The following is an 18292-nucleotide window of genomic DNA, read 5'->3' as shown; positions in this document are numbered from 1 at the left end:
TAAAAAAAATTTCATTTAGACTTTCTTTTTTTCTCAGATCATCTGGACCAAGGCCCAACAATAGAGGCGCGGAAACCTCTGCACGGGATTCCAAATTCGTAGTCCTCCATTCATGTTACCCCCAATGACCGTACGAGGGGCCATGGAGAATGGACTGTAAAAGTTAGTCCTATGATATTGACCGATTGAAAGAAAATAACTGACAAGAGACATTATTTTGCGGGTTGGTATTTCACGGAAAGCTCGCTATGGTTGCAGTTACACCAAGGAGCTGTTTGGTGAGAAATAATCTGACGTAAAAAAAATAAATTTCTGTTGGATGTGAAAAAAGAGAGAAAAAAATGGATAAAAAATAAAATAATAAATTTTTTTATTTTTTTAAAAAAATAAAATAAATATTATAAAAAATTAATATTTTATAAATTTTTAATAATAATTTATATTTGATAAAAATATTTTTAATAAAACTGTATACGTGATCATTGATTCTATTCTAATATTTTTTTTAAATTTATTTAATATAAAATTTTTACAAAAAATTTTAAATAAAAATAATATTATATAAAAAATTATATAATTATAATCATTATATAAAAATTAATTAGAGATATCAATATTATCATAATATTAAAAAAATATTTTATGTTAAAAATATATTTATAAATTTGACCACATCTTTATATAGATTTACTCACAATCAAACATAATAATTTTTTTTTCATATTATTTTTTAAAATAATATTTTTATTAATTAAATATAATAAAAATTATTTTTCTTCACCAAAACAACGTTTGGATAGGTGCCTATCAAATGGTCTATTGCACACCGACCGTGAATGGAACCTGGATCTATCCGCCCGGGATGTTGTGATCTTCTCCAAAAGTAAACACCTAACAGCAGAAAGGATGTTGTGAGCTTCCATCGGCAGATTCCAATCAGTGACATTGGGAATGCCATATTCAGTAATCCATAATTATCTGGTCTCGTACAGAACAGAAAATCGGCTAACAAATCCTCCGAACGGAAGCGTCTTCAAGCACCGTGAGCATACAAGTTTTTGAATGAGAATCGTTATTACCAACTCTACATACACAATGTCAAGCGGCATTAACTAAGTGTGAATTTACAGTGAGACAGCTCTCAGTAACTAGACATCCATATACATTTAGAAAAGACCGAGAGACAACTTTAGCTTGTTCTGCCTCCACTTTGGCAACTGGTAAAATGCCTTCTTGCTCATGCCAAACTTCTCTTGAAACTCTTTAGCAGACAGATAAGCCTACATGTTCGACAGAGTGTCCATCTTTGTTAAAACATTTCAATTTTCAGACAAAGTAAACATGCAGAAACAATATTTAATCCACCTATAGTAACTGCAAAAGGTGAATGTGGAAAGGATAACCTAAACCAGGTAATGGATTTTCCCATCAAAAAATCAAGGAATACCATCTGATCAATATCTGGTTTAATACATTAAGCTTAAACAAGCTGGTGACTATTCCAACATGATTGTTGGCAGCATTATGAAGTAGAGGTGATCAGATACCTTGCTGGCTATACCTACTACCGATCAAGTATACTGTTACCAGGACAATTGCTTGGAACACAAACAACAGGAGCTGGGAGGAGTAGGTGCTTTCTTTTTTTGGGACAAAAAAACAGTGGTAATTTAAAATAGAGTTACAAAAAGAACACTCTTGTGCTGCTGCAGGTAGGACTGAAATATTGAAAATGTTTTAAGTGCCTGTTTGGATGCCTGATTATGTTATCACAAGACAAATTTACCCATTGAAACAGAAGTTCAGAAGCAAAGAGAAATAAGACAGAATAGATATATGCAAGCGGGGAGCCTTGAGAACAAACAACCCATGAAAAAACTAGGATTGTGTGTTGCTGCGAGAGGTAATATATGGTATTCCCACTTGTCTAGGACCAAACATCCAAAATTTTCTTAAATACATAAAATCTATCTCTCCGATCGATAATCTGTTCTAACTGTTTACCGATGGTTTATTCAAAGGATTATTTATGCCGGCATCCAAGCAGCCCCTAAAAGATTTCAGAGACACATAACTTTCTGATAAACTCTGGTATGTACATAATGATCAAGTATATTGACCACCACCATTAACAATCAATCATTTTTAAAATAACTTATCATCAGCTATGGAGCAAAACACTATGTCAAGCAAGCATCACAGAAGACCACGAGAACTTTATTACAGACTAAGCATCAATGTAGCAATGTTCCTGGCTTAGAACAGGACATATGCACATGTCATAAGCTATCTTAAAACATGAAATGCCATGTTTACAGCTAAGACCAGTTGATTTATCAGAAATAGAGAGAGAGAGAGAGAGAGAGAGAGAGAGAGAGAGAGAGAGAATCAACTGATTTCTATATTAATAGCAAACTATAAAGAATACAACTGAAGACACTAACTGAGCACTCACTAGACTACTTCATGCATCAGAAGTGCCAGATTTAATTATGAGCATCTATGATATCATTATCCAACATTACAGCAAAGAAGAAAAGCTGCACCAAACGTATAATTAACTGAGCAATATCTCTTTAGTACAGTTACTTGCAAATCAATTCGAACAATTTTCATCTACTGGAATAGACCTGTGTGAAGGGATCTCCTTATCGTGCCTTGAAGAATGGAAAGCACCAGTAAATGCAAGTCAATCTCATTCCATAATGAGGAATAACTGTGTGTTTGGGGGTGGGGGGGTGGGTGGGGGAGCAAACATTGTTTTAGACTTCTAATATGTGCTGCAACACATGCAAACATGACAACCATATTCCAAGTACTTTAGTTTTAGCACAGAAGCATCATGCAATCATGGACCAAGGATAGTGTCAAGGAATTATCCAGTTATGTACAATCATCAGAAAGTCTTGTAAAATTATTAAAAAAAGACAAACTTAAATATCCAAGTAATTGTAGCAAACAAGCCGCATCTGATCTATTTGGAGCCATGTATCATTAAACATGGGCATAATCATTACCATCAAACCATTCATTTGTTACATATGTGTATAAAATATGAGGGATACTAGTGTTGGTATCATGTGAATTATGAATACAATTTCTAATTCTTTAATATTATTTAGTGTTTTTTTTTCTTTTATGTTATTTTTGTACATGACAGTGGAATTGGGAAACATGGCTTCTCTTGGCATTTTAAGACGGCCAATAGATCCTGCTTCAGACTCAAACAATGAGCCAATTTGGAAATGAAGAAAGTTCCATGATCTCCCTTGGGTCACTGAAAGATTGGAGAGAGTACTCAAGCTCGTAATACAGTAACGTGAATCATGGTGAGGTATGAAATAGTAACTGTGGTTTTTAGTTGCGGGGGAGGGCAGTGCAAGGGGGATGGTGGTGGTTGGAGAAAGCTTCTCTCTTGCAGTCCTCATACAACACTTCTTCAGATTCTCGTTACTCGGCTTAAACTGGGCTTTCTCTTGTGCCACTCTCTCAAGTTGTTGTCATCATTTTCTCTTGGAAAGTTCTCTCGGGCACGGAATTGAGGTGTAGCAAAGCTTGACAGATTAGCAAATGTGTTTTCTTTCTGGGCAACTGTTGTTATACTTTATCATAGTGGATATCTCACTTCCCTCCATGGGTATAGGATGTTTATCGGGTGGACCAAGTTAAATTCTGGTGTGTTATTCCTGCTTGTTCACTTTTATTTTTTCGATCATTTTATTCTGTCATTCCTAGGGTTATAACAAGTGGAAAGATTTGCTGCATTAGGTTTGATAACTTTGTTTAACACAAGGTTAATTAAACCTAGTAACTTATTAAACTCTCAGTGGGAATGCTCACATAATAAAAAGCAGAGCATCATTACCCCATAGTCTTTTCAAAACAAGTGCAGTAAAGCATGAAGTTCTAGAACTCTTGGTAGGTGCATCATTGCAGGTTGAAAAATAGTTGGATTTCCTCCTACAAAGAATTGGTAATCTATCAACTCAGAAAGACAATTTGCAGCAGCACTATATGAAAGAATGCCTACTCAGTTAAAAAAACAGATTGCCCATCAAACGTCACCATGAATGGAGTGCTTAGCTATGTGCCAAATAATAAAGAATTATGCTTTTGAATAGATATCACAGAAATAGCTTGAATTAAAAAGCAGGTCAAAAAACATCCAAAATTCATTAAACAAAAAAAAAAAATGTTACATATATTAGTACATATACAGATGATCTTTAGTAAAGAGAACAGATTATTTGTGGCAGCACAATCTCAGGACTCAGGTTGAACCTACAGTATGCCTTCTAGCTGGTACAAAACTCTTTTTAATATCTGCATATACTAGACCACTACTTAATCATTTTTAATATAATATCTGGTCGTTAGAAAGCAGCAGCTCCATCAATGAAGTATACTAGAACATCTAGCATAGGCTTATTTATCAAATCAGCCTGTAACTATATGCGACAAGGCCTATTACATTGTTTGATATTTTTAAATGGGAGAATGCTGAGAATATTACCTCTCGTCTGGTTACATCTATGCCCGTTATTGGCATGCTCGATGGCACTTTAAGGAGTTCATATGGCAACTTCTCCAATACATCATCTGTGTCATTTTCTTCGCAGTTGTCCAATATGATTTCTTCAACTTTTCTTGAATTAAAACTTGACTCTTCCATTACTGAGGAAGATTCAGATGACCCATCTGCAATGGACAAACATGCAGGTATCAATGGCTGAAAAAAGGACCTCAGAATTTTCTAGTATTTAGCCTTGTAATTTAGAGAACACATTCATATAAAAGTATGACATTGAAACTAATACATGATTAGGTAAGATAAAAAAACTTGCAATGAAAATTTTTGAATATTTTTGCTGATTTTTTTTGTTCGTCCTAACTAGATAATTGGGTACTGTCTGTATATCATATTCACAACTGCACTCAAGTTACTGACAAGCAAGTAAAAGGATCTATATTTTTGGAAAACTAACATGTGAAACTGGATACCCTGCCAAATCATTTCACTTTTAGGTGCCAAGGAAGGTTAATATGTGAACCCCCTTTTGAAAGATTAATATGATATAAGTTTTTTCTGATGCAAACATAAGTTAAAACTCTCTACATGCAAACCTGAGAGGTTTAATAATTATACAAGTAGAAGAAGTTGCGAGAAGCTCCCATGCAACTGTAGTTGGGTTCAGCAAGCAATAAATGTTTCTAGCCTTGAACTTGCTGAAACACTGGATGCTGATGACATGACTCACCTCTCATATACAACCTGTCAGAAATGGACAAGTTTCTGATAGAGCCGTCTGGTGTATGTTCAGAGTATCGTCTAAATGCTTTCCGAAAGCCTATATCAGGTGCCTGTAAAAACACACTTAGTGGGCACTATAGACTTAGAATCAAGAATAAGTATCTGAAATTTAGAATACATGATACATGCATCGATAATAGAATTGGTATTGAGCGGTTTGCATGTCACACAAAGCACAATAGCAAACTAACTGGGCAAATTTTCACATTTTAAATTTACATATCATCTAAGTTGATATATTTGCTTATATCAATTATGTAACAAACACATATACTTGCATGAACTTCATCTCCTTAACAAACCTGAATTTCATGCCATTGAGAAGATTAACCTATAGTCAAAACAATATTTGTACGCTATTTAGGCACATGCATATAAGAGTATATACAATGTGAAAAACTTCCAAGATTATGGTGATCAAGAGCCAACAAAGTCAATATCTAACCTCCACATTTCGTGAAGATCCTTTTAGCATGGCAAGCTTCCTCTCAAATGAGTTCCCATGCATCTACAAGCGAATAAGATTTAAATGAATACATGAGTATCATTTCAAAAAGGTTGGTGTACTCACCAATCTCACTTATTTCTCTTAAGCACTGTAAGTCTTCATAATAGCAAAACAGTTCATGAAATATGTAACAAAGATATCTAGATCTATCGAAACAGAATATACTTTGGTTATGAGAAATGGTATACATACATAAGTCTTTGAATCATCCCAGTTAAAGAAACGAGTGAAGAATGGAGGCTCATTTCCTTCTGTAATAACATATACAGCTGCATCTATTGATAATCCTTCCTGAAGAATGTCTGCTTGAAGGAATTTCTGCAAGTATAAGAAAGGCAAAAAGAGAAAAGCAAAGAAACATGTAGAATGACGCTTGGCAGTTTTAGGACATGATAATTGGTATACTATTAATGGAAAGGAGAATATCATGTTCACTACTAGTAAGAAAAACATGTTACCTTGCCAAGATTCAGGGCTTGCTCTTTAGATGTAACATTTGCATGTAGGCCAACCCAGATATAAATTTCATCATGGCAGTCCAGTACCAATACATCCTCTGTAGTTAAATCATCCTGAGTGAAATTGAATATCTCCTTTCCCTGAGATGTATAGATCATATTTGATAAGCTTTCGCGGTTTCGCTGAAGTTCTCGTAGAAACTATGAATATAATAAAAACTGTTTTGTGACTCTCTCTTGCAAAAAATTGCCTCAAGTTTCCATAATATTTGGAGATCACATAACATTTCAGAAGTGAATATCTACTTCAATAACCCTACTTTGATCTATCATGAACATTTCCATCTTTCTCTTCATTATACAATACAGTAAAGCAAAACTAAATTGTATGTAAATCTTTTTTCCGGTACTATATACTTCAGCCCCTCCCATAATGATGTTGAAGTAGAAATCAGTAAACAATATCTTAATCAAGAAAAACCTTTATTGTCTATTTTCACCCCACTGATGCAGTCTAACTTCAGTCATTTCACAGTCTATAACATCTTTATGCTCACATGCCAACTGTCTTAAAACAACTTTGGTGCTGACAACTGTTTATGAGTCATCATGAGGTTAAGAAAAGATAACATAGAAAACCTACTTTTAGAATTGAACAATTCTACAATAGAATGATGAATGATCATTACTGGCATAGAAATAAAACAGTGCTATGTTTTTCTTGCATCATGTATTTGATGATTTTATAAATATATTCTAAAAAAATATGATTCAAAGTCAATATTAAAACCATGGAATAATGACTGTTATATTTATATTGTTTGCAATTGCATATATGATGCCTATCGACAGATATTAGCAGGCATCTTTATAATTGCCATTGTGATTGATCCATGTTTGGGTTGATCAATATTTTGTGATCTACAAGCAAACAAATAAACAAACAAATGCCATTGTGATTGATCCATGTTCGCGTTGATCAATATTTTGTGATCTATATATATATTACGCTTGCATAATTTCTGTTGGTTCATTAGTTAGGGGTCTGAGTTGCATAGATATATAATTGACAGCAACCTATATTATATCTCGTATAAGATATATATACAATATACAAGATATGAAATAGAAATGTTTCACAAGTTCTGCATCAGATTTTTGGAGATTTATCATGGCTTAATTACTTTTACTAAGAATTACAATATTGATGTGACATCTCAGCAAAATCTTAAGCAACTATACTATCACTATCAAGGTTTGCTCAGACATTGCAAGAGAATCTGATAGATTCACTTACTCATCATGATTACCATGTGAAGATTGTGTAAATTTGACTGACCATAAGTCTCCTAGTAATTTCTGTTAGTTTGCCTATTAATTTGGATATTCCAGGACAACTCCAAAGAAGTTACAAGCACCAAAATAGAAAAAACATTATTCCATTAGATTCCAACAGCAAATCCACATCCACAAATAGCTATGCTAGGAACCACTTCATATCTACATTGTGGCATGAAATGTTAGAACTATGTGCACGTGATAGATACAAAGTGTTGGGTCACTCATTACATATTTGTGTGGACTAGTAATATTTAGAAGTGGGGGCATTATATAAGTGAAGAATACCTTGTAATCACCTGAAGAGGTAATAAGCCATATGATAGCCAGAGAACCATAAGTTGGCATTAGACATGCTCTTTAGAGCAATTTATGGCTGATGAAAATCTGAATCAAGGAAGAACACATTATCAAAGACTACAAAATTACAGCAAAATTATAGTGCATTCACCTTCTGTGAGGACACAGGTAAACAAATGTGGATCTTCAGTGTAGTCTTTGATATCCTTTTCCCTTGGATACTCTGCTTTTCCACCTAATGCACTCCAAAAGATATCCGGTTCACTGCCTTCCCTTACCAACATAGGTTGTTTCAGGGGCTGCCACCAGCATCAAGTAATGGTTAGATAAGATAGTAAGCAAGGTTACGAGGACTCAAGAAGGAATGATATGTCATTTTCTTCCATATACAAAAACAGAAAAGGAACTGAGAACACTCAACATTTTTTTGATGATAAAACTCCAAATAATGCTAGTATTTAAATCTTGTATAAGGTGCTTAGTTTGAACTGGACAGCATTCTCAATATGCAAGAAACAGTTAAGAAAAGAAATCAATTCTGGACAAAATTTCAGTTTGTACAGGTAACTTGAATACGTTGCAAATACATGAACTTAAACTTCCCATATCTAAATGCATTGTTTTGCAAACAAGAAATAGAAGCCTCGGATACACACATTGTGATTCAAATAATTTTTAACTTCTATATGGAGAAAGGTGCCATGCATTAATTCATGACCGTTTCTTTTCTTTTAGTCAATAAATGCAACATCCATGGTTCCTCTTTTGAGAGAAGTAGACAGTTTGCCCCTACATTCCTCTTTTTGGTGATTGCTGTGAATTCGTTGTATGGAGAACCAGCAAGAAGTCAGCAGTTTCATAAAAACCTTATTTCCTTGACAATGATTTGACCCATTGAGGTTCTTAGATGGCCCCATACCTTTGATGGGCAGTTTACTTATTAAACATATACAACAAAACACTATTTTTTTTTATTGCAAGGAAATTTTCAAATATGTGTGGTGTGTGCAAGTCTATGCAAATAAACCCAATCATCATTTCATTTGTTTATTTTCTGAAAAATAATCACCATCTTCATTTTCAAACTAAATTATTTAGTAAAACTCTTATGGATAGGAGTTGATAAGGCAACAAAATAAAGCATGTAATGTAGAGGGAGGTACAGGCAAGACTCCTAAGGCTCCATGTCCAACGAGATGTGCTTAGGCAGGTGAAAACTACATCCAGGTCACAATTTATGTCATTTACCTAGAACAGACACAAGCCAAAATATTCTTTTTACTAAATTCATGGTTTAAATTTTAAAAATCCTCTTAGATGTTATCATAAATTAACAGCAGTTCAGTTGACTATATTGACTTAGTTGATGCATACAGCACAAAAAATAGTAACCTTATCTAGGCAAGGAAGAAGTGACAATGTCAAATAATAGCTACTCACATTTATCTTGTCCAACATACTGTTGAGCAGATCATGATCGCTTGGCAATGAAAGGCTTCCTGTCCAAGCGAAAATAAAAGATCCATCTTGCAAGATGTAACAATATGAGGAATTAAGTGAAGTGGAGACCTGAAACTTATGTTTGTTAATGAACATCTTCAAGGCCATGATCAACAAAAATAACTAATGTACATGCAAAAGGCTTTTCCTGCAACCATCATCATGCTTTCATTCAAACTATCCAAATTAGTAACCACCTAAATATATTCGGTGATGAAATCAAATAATAGTATGATAAAAGATGATGAAAAAAGTTGTTAGCGAACTTTTGGGAGAGTTTCAGGCAACATCCAGAAGAAGAATTTTGAGACTAAAAAGGCAAAAATGCAGAATGTTCAGAAATGACAAAGGATGAAGTTTTAATTTGGAACCCCTTTATAGGATGTAATTGATTCTGGAACTAATTTCAGTAACCAAGTTTAAATTATTTGATAGATGGTTAAGAACATATTATTCACTAAGACACAAACATCGCTTCCTTTCTCCAACAATTTTGTTTACATTTTTCTGGTGTTAAATTCTAATAAACCAATATGGCACACAGGCAATGTGTAAGACACTTATAAAGGAGGTATACCAGCAAGAAAACAACCAACAGAGAGCCAGGGAGCTCTCTGTGGTGGTATGTACCTGGTTTTGGGTTTCTTTCTACTTTTTGTTCTTTTAGCCTCTTTTCTCAGCATTCAATAGGAGGCTCCTTGGTGAATGTTATTTTTGATGATTTAGTGCTGATTGCTAAGATTTAGATGCAGTGAAAGTTAAAGGTTTCAAGGAAGTTCTGAAAGAAATGGTCCTAATTATAAATTGGACCAATAACATATATGAACTGCAAGTTTGTCAGCATATATACAGAATCATCAATGGAGATGGTGTTTTGGGGGCTTGATCCCCTGCCCTGCCAACCTCTTTTGCCGCATCAGTTCTAAAAAAGAAAATAGCACATAGATAGAGGACAATTTCCTGATTAGGATTAAACCAAGTGGAAATTTGCAATTGCGTTGTTATGGAATCAGTGCATATAAATGAAATCATGAAGATATGGGAGAACGATAATATGTTTCCTAATATATCACCCAGAATTTGTGTAGAAAGATCACATAAGATGAAATGCATAGCATAGATTGGTATTGTGCAATGGCTGTTCGTATGGATGGGGCTCATGGACTTAGACATGTTAGAGAAAGGTTTAAGTCCCCCAAATAAAAGTTATTGATAAGGAAGACCAGTTGCAATGATCTGGTCATGTGTGGGGTCAGGTGTGAGGCAAATATTGCCATCATGGGAAGTGAGAAAGGGATCCAATATTCACAAGCTAGAAGAGAGGCATTCAACATTTTTAAGGAATTAGCTTTGGATAGAAGCAACAACAAACTATGATCCATAAAGCTAACCCAGATAGATGGTATGACAAAACTTGCTCTTCATAATTATTTAGTTTAATTGGTCAAGCATGACATGTCCTTATAAAACAGTAATATAGAATAATTAAATAATGCAGTTTGTGAATGCTATTATGTACATATGATGATGCTACTCTTCATGCTAAATTTGTCTCATATCTTAGCATAGCTATGATTTGCCGTACCGCCCCATACCTCCAAGTACGGGGCATACTGTACCGTACCAGCTTGTACCAATATGCTGTCTCGTATAGTACTGAACCACATACAGATCTTGTAATAGGATGGTACCGGTATAGGGTTCAGTACCGAGACGGCAAATTTTGATAGAGATAATTAACCAAAATGGTGGGAGAAGAATTTGGTTGTTTTATTTCATGTTGGCTAGGTAGCCTTAATTTATGCCTCAGAGACAAATGCACTTCCTTTAAAAAAGCTTTTCTTCCATGCTTGTCTTGATGTTTTCTCCCATATCTGGCTAAACTTTAGATGACTACTTCCTGATTGCACGGCTTAATGACATAACCAATAAATAGTGGGTCTCTCTGCTCAGTAGCTGCAATTCTTTGTTTTGGACACCAACTTAGATGGTTGACATTTGGTTGAGAATCTTTTTTCCTTTTTCTTCTTGAAACTTTGATGGGTCTTTCACTGATCCATAAGGCCAGCACAAGAAAAATGGGAGAAGAACCATTGGTGTAAACTATTGATTATGTTCCTTTATTGTCTTGTAAAATTTTGCTTATTTTGCATTCAAAGATGCATTATTTCAGTAACTGATAAAAATAACAGTATCAAAAATGGAAAGGAATGAATTTGCGAGGACTTATCTTCACTAGACTCTGATAGTCTGATTCTTTAAAGAAAAACATAGACTTCTTCCAAGAAAAAAATGTTTATAAACTTGAAAAAGATCCATAATCAGATGACACAGTGGGACTGCCAAATGTATCAGACATATATGGTTCATTGAAAAGGAGATTTTATCTCTGTTAGCCATTAGCTAACAGAGAACCCTGGTCCTTTTTTATAAATTTTTAATGAACAATCTACTCACTTGATCAACCTGGATGGCTTGCATATTATCAGGTCCTGTTCCTTGAACTCGAAATAAAGCTGTCCTGTCTTTATCATATGTCTCATCAGCAAGTGCTCTCTGTGTCATGGACTTCTTATATGCTGGGCTCATGCCTCCCTACATGGAAATGCCAAAAACAAATGGAAAGAGAAGCATATGTATATCTGAATGCTCAGATGTCGGATACAAATAGCCATCCAAAATAAATCAAAGAAGCTCATCATAGATATGCTCATATGCACCTTGAAAATGATCAGTGACTTGAAAATTGCAAAAAATAGTACTGGCTCTTTACCTTCAAAAATCTGAGCCTACATTGGAATGAGAGGAAAAACTTTATTCAGACTGTGGAGAATATGCACCATAGGAAACTATTAGTTACTGGAGCAAATGCACAAGTGTAACACAAGAAACAATAGAAGAAATTATGAATGACAATCTAGTTCTTGTTGAATGATTAAAATTATGTGGCAGAAAAGAGTGGCACAAAAATAAAATGCATAATTCATTCTTGTTGAATCAGATGTTACATGAGTCCAATAAAAATCAAGATTACAATCATGTGGCAGAAAACAGTTGTGATAACTGAACCAAGAACACAAACCATGGCTGAACAGCCTTTGGTTGAATCAACTGTGCTGCTCATAAAAGAGATTGCATTAACTCCGTCTTCCTGCAGCCAAAGATAAAGGGTAATAAAATGTATTGAAATATTTGCTTTGAATTTTTAGCTTGTAATGCCAGATGACATGCAAATGTATTGGGAGCTTTACTTTAATACACACTTCGACACAATTTTCTTTATCTAACTATTTTTTAAATTTAATCTGAACCACTGAATTTAATAGGAGTAAGAGTGGCATATTGCATATCAGCAGGTTATTAAACCAATCAAGGTCATCATGCACATCCAACCCCCCTTCAGCCATGCATAAAAGAGAGAGAGAGCAGGTAGGGAGAGCTAGTTAAGGCCTCCCCCTCCCCCTCAGTCATCCAACCCCGTGCAAAGGCATGCACACAAGAGAGAGAGAGAGAGAGAGACCTCCCCCAATTCAGGATGGAAAGGATAGAGTGCAAAGACCAGTCCAAGCCCCCTGCACTTAGAAAGAGAGAGGGGAGGGTATAGGAAATAAAGTGTCCATGAGGGGAAGAGACAGAGCACAAGCAACTATGGGTTCAATATAGACTGAGACTGATTTGTCACAAAAAGTCCTATATTTGGATAAATTTACACCTACTTTGCCATTCCTAATTGGTAAATGTGTAGTATATTATGTTTCCATCATTCTAAAGATGAAATTTACCCAGCTCAATTTGAAAATATGGATAGATCAAAAAAAAAAAGTACAGAAGCAAGACTCACATATCACATATTTGATAAAAATAATTCAGTTATATTACCCATCAAACGAAAGACATAGATGAGGATATCTAAAAAAAGATCTATACCGTTGATTTAGAAATTATGGACAGTTCAAAGAAAAAATGTACCGAAACAAAACTCATATATTATATAAAAACAATTCATGTATATTACATGTTGCGACCAGGGGTTTATGGCTCGACACGTGAGGTGTTGTCCGCTCTACCCCATGTGCCTCATGGTTTTGCCCTTCAAAAGACGCCTCACATAGGAAGAATGGTCCCCTCTTATATAAGCTAAAGTCCCTCTTGACTCACAATCAATATGGGACTAATGATGCCCTCTCTTCTAGATCACAACACAGCCCCTCAGTCAACGAAAAGTCTGTATACGGACCTCCTTATTTTTACCACGGCTCTCCAATGAAGGAGACTGTGTACAGACGGGAGATGCCCTCTTTATTTTTACCACAGACTGGTGTATGGATGGGAAGAGCCCCACAATTGCAAGGGTGGTCCCCTACCTGGCGTACCAATGTTGCGACTAAGGGCTCATGACTTGGCACGTAAGGTATTGTCTACTTTGGCCCATGGACCTCATGGTTTTGTCCTTCAAAAGGCACCTCATATGGAAAGGATGGTCCCCTTCTATATAAACTGGTCTTCTTTGACTCACAACCAACGTAGGACTAATGATGCCCTCCCTTCTACACCACAACATTACCTATTAAACAAAATACATGAATGGGAATGCTATGACATTGAAAGAACAGAATATAGAGTTTGGCAAGAGTCAACTTAATTTTACATAGTTGTTTTGATGGATGGTCGATGGGAGATACAGGACCCAATAAATTAATTTTTACCACAATATCAGAGGTAACAATGTTAGTGTCTTGAAGAAACTGGTATTTTAGGAAAAGAGAAAAGACGACTGTATGTAGTCAATGCATATGAATTTGACTACCTAAATATATACATCCTATAACCCAGTACAGCACCAGCAAAGGCATATAACATGCTGATGAACCATGCATAAATAATCACAAAGTTTATTACAAGTAAACTTTGGGCAGGGATTTGAAAAACAGCAAAAGAAACTCTTCTCTTAACATGAGATGCCTTACCAATATGCTATTCTTTCCAAACCATGCATAAAACAAGTGATCATCCCTTTCACCTTTAGTATAAGTATACTGCACAATATAGCAGTCTCCACTGTAAAGCTTGCCCTGTTCCCGAGCTGGAACAAGTGAAGCACCATGACAACTCACCCACCAAACCTAATTTAAATTAGTTCCAGAATCAAGGAATGGCTGCTAAAAAAATTGTATAGTAACTGCAAATACACTAGAACTTTTTTATGAAAACTTACTTTTAGATCACCGCAGCAATCTATGAATGGCTGAGAGCTATTGTCAGGAAGTTCCTTGACATCATAACCCTGATGCTTAAATATTGCTGAAACCAGAACTGACAATTTCTTAAATATCATGTATACACAAAGTAATTGATGGTTAGTTAAAACTGTACATAAGTATACAATTGCAGGTAGGTGATCACCTGCTACTTTCCCTCGTCCTTCCTCATACAAGTTGGTGGTCAGAGTTTGGGGCCAACTAGTAAAGTAAGACTTGAATTTCACATTTTCAGACCCTTCAGTTAAGAAAGTTGTACGAGTGCTTGCCGATCTCACATGTGAATGCACAATTTCCTATACAGAATGATGAATCGTTTAACAAGAACAAGAGCCCACATATCTGCATTCTTCAGGAATTTGCATTTGTTTTGTAAAAGATTTTCTTTAGAAATAAAGAGCCTGACACAATGACAGACTAGACCGAAGACTGGTTGCAATCACCTTCAGAGTCAAAAATTTTCTGGGCAAGCTTTCTATGTGAGTTATAAACATGCAACATCTATACATTTGGATGGCAAGATTTTGCAAATGGTAGATAACACCCTGCCATCTTGTTTGCTGGGATCCTATGATGAGAGGAATTAGCAGGAAGAAGGGCAAAGGGGTTGGAAGGCCACTATCCCTTCTGCCTCCCATTCTCATGTGTTTCCTAGCCAGGTGGGAGATATCCGATGGATACAGTAGCCAGGCATCCATATCATCAATAAGCTGATTAGTCCCCAGTAAAAGGTAATGTCAATAACAATTATTATTATGATCTTCAAAAATGCAGCTGAATATGCATGTGTGTGTCTCTTAACTCTCTGGTGCAACATCTATGGAAAAATATCTCAACAGCAGGAGTAATTCATCTTTTGAGCAACAAGCAGACAACAACATGAAAAAGCAAGGGTCAAGCTTCTTACTTCTATGGCTGAAATAGATGCCTTCCTTTCAGAGACTAATGTCATCCTTCCCATCCAAATGAAGATCTCAGCATCACAATCCAACATATAACACTTGTCTGAACTCAGCATCCCTCTATTTAATGAAGGGGCATCAATGGGAAACAACTTTCCCTTATTAATCCTAATCAAAAAAAAAAAAAAAAGGAGCAGGAACTGTTGAATATTCCCAGCTGAAAGTTCAAAATTTCTAATTAGCATCATTCATAATTCTTCAACAATGTTCAAAAACAAACAACTTAAAACCTTCAACAAATAGCATAAGGATTGACATCTGGCATGAAAGGCCCACAATCACACATGTTCATTCGGGTATAAAGTTCACAGCAAATCTCACCAGAAAAGCTTTGTGGATGACATAATAGTCTCCATCTGATCTGCACAAGGTTGATCCCTGGTAATGGGAGCATAACCTCCAAATAAGTTCCAGAATTCTCCAGAATCAGAATCACCGACAAGCTTCCCATCCTCTGTATAGATGGTTAATTAGTGTTTGCAGCAACAAGTCTGTTTAAAACTACATAGCAATCCTACCTAATGTTGCCACTTCACACCTCCCACCATGCTGATTCTCTTTTATGTACTGAACAACCTCCAAAGCTTTAGCCCTTTCTTGCATGCTAGAGTTACGGCCACTGAATAGAAAGATTTTAGACTGCGTATCGAGTATAAATACATCATTGTGGTTCAAGGAGGAACGAGAGAATGGCACCTGGAGAGCATGAAGCAGCAGTCGGCTTTTTCTTAGTAGCCCAACAGAAAACAAAAACAAAAAAACCAATAGCTGATCGTCAACAGATGAAGTTAATTTATATGTGAGATAAAGTAAGGGATCATGTTTCATTAATTCGACAAAGTAAGCTTGAAGGGGAAAACAGAATGAACAAACACCATTCTTGAATCAACTACTTGATGTTCCTTACTTCTCGAACGCGAACGACATGGTCCCCTGTGCAGCTCAACAACGAGACTCGGTAGGATTTGCCTCCCAAACCTTGCAGCTCGGAAGAGAAAACTCCCTCAACGGGTATGATGCAGGGCTTGAAGTAGGACAAGAACTTCTGTGTCTCGAATCCCTGGACTTCCCGGTACTGGACTGCACGGGAGCCCAAGGCTGCATCCAGCTCGATTGCCTTGTCGGATGCCATCGAAGAGTCAACCTGGCAATGGAAGAACCGGAATACAGCAAAAGAAAATACAGACAGACATGGAGGCATACAATATGCAGGTGCGGAATACGATAATATCAGCCGACAACACAAACCTCCTCGGCATCCTTCCCCAGCCAGTAGTGTATATCATGATGAGTGAGTCCGCTTTTAAGCACAGCAGTCTGTTCCAGCGGCAACATGAACAGGAACTACACTCAGCTGGTGGAGTTCTTGATCGGCCCGCATCCGAGTTGCGGGAGGATAAACAGAAAAAACCCAATGCTAGAAATTTTACTGCATAGATGGGAAATGAGCAGGTCACTCACACTCAAGATTATGTACGTGCTCCCGGAAAAGAACTTCCCGTGGGAAGACTTGGGCATCGGAACCGGATGACCATTCTCTATGCACCAGATTTCCAGCCCCCTGCCAACAAGGGGAAGAAAAGAAAAAAAAAAAAAAAAAGGAACGTATATCATCGAGCCGTTAATCAAGACGCCTGTAAGTAATCTTGTACGCTAGCGAGTCCTAAAAGCTTCCAAAAGTGAGAATCCTTAGCATTATCGAGATGGAATCTCGTCAATTCGATACTGGTCAGAACGAAGATGGCCCCTTCGCCAGATCGAGCACTCCTTTCCTTCCTGTCCATGTCCTACGAACAATACACGGCCCAGGACAGGGGCAGTAATAACTGGAAAAGCTAAGAAATCGAATGTTCTGAATCGGCACCTTTAGGACGGTAGTAGAAGAAGAACCAAAGAAAGCGACAACGACAGTATATGCGCCGTCAATTCCCTTTGCCCATCGGCAGAGCCAGGTGCGTTGACGAGCCAAATGGCTCGAGAAGACACAAGGATGAGAGTGTACAGATATAAATTAACAGTCAAGAAAGAAAGAAAGGAGGAGGTGGTACGTCTTTGCTCCAGCGCCGCGGAAGGCTTCGTCCACACCCTTCATCGACATTCTCTCCTCGAAAAGAACCCAAACCCGCCCGAGAGAGGAGCACGCGGGTGGTCTTCTCTTCCGGCTGGCAACCCAAATACCAAGTTTCCCAGGGATCAACCTTTTGTTTATGGTGCGGAAGGAGGTGGAGGAGGATGCGAAGGATAGGATAGGAGCTCGCAAGGTCAAAAAAAGGAAACCATCAAAAACAAGATCCAGCATCCACCCACCAGGGAAGGGGAAGGAAGAAAAGGAAAACAAAAAAGAAGGCAAGCCATGGGAAAAAGGTTGGGTCGGGGATGGAAGAGGAGGCACGATTCCGAGTGGACCATGATTTGGACTCGCAGGAAAAGCAACGGTGAGCCCACATGATGTCGTCGTCCACTTTCTTGCGCACGTACGGGAGGGCTCAGAACGATGAGATTGGAACGAGACCAGGATCCCGACGTTATCTCCTGCTCAACGAGTTCCGACCCGAGACACCCACTCTCGATCATCGCTGTCTTGGATGACGGTTTTGCCACGACAACATTTTTGTGACTTTTTCTGAAAAATTTTAGTGTAATTATGTGAATTTGAT

General features: G+C 36.8%; 1 protein-coding gene across 1 annotated transcript; it reads right to left on the bottom strand.

The window, feature by feature from the left end:
- Positions 1-936: 936 nt before the first annotated feature.
- Positions 937-18091, bottom strand: LOC105046239 (villin-1). The gene is made up of 22 exons (XM_073258718.1): positions 17684-18091; positions 17097-17196; positions 16884-16952; positions 16543-16779; positions 16154-16331; positions 15957-16089; positions 15581-15743; positions 14819-14969; positions 14631-14716; positions 14383-14538; positions 12498-12566; positions 12136-12204; positions 11873-12010; positions 9356-9484; positions 8080-8214; positions 6921-6938; positions 6278-6418; positions 6012-6137; positions 5757-5819; positions 5259-5361; positions 4514-4698; positions 937-1280 (listed from the first exon to the last, which is right to left on the bottom strand). The coding sequence occupies exons 1-22, from the start codon at positions 17932-17934 to the stop codon at positions 1167-1169; spliced, it is 2814 nt and encodes a 937-aa protein (XP_073114819.1). The 5' UTR covers positions 17935-18091; the 3' UTR covers positions 937-1166.
- Positions 18092-18292: the final 201 nt, after the last annotated feature.

This window comes from Elaeis guineensis, chromosome 5 (genome assembly GCF_000442705.2).
Source record: "Elaeis guineensis isolate ETL-2024a chromosome 5, EG11, whole genome shotgun sequence".
Lineage (NCBI taxonomy): Eukaryota > Viridiplantae > Streptophyta > Magnoliopsida > Arecales > Arecaceae > Elaeis > Elaeis guineensis.
The sequence above is the reverse complement of the archived record's forward strand: the minus strand, read 5'-3'. Positions and strand labels throughout refer to the sequence as shown.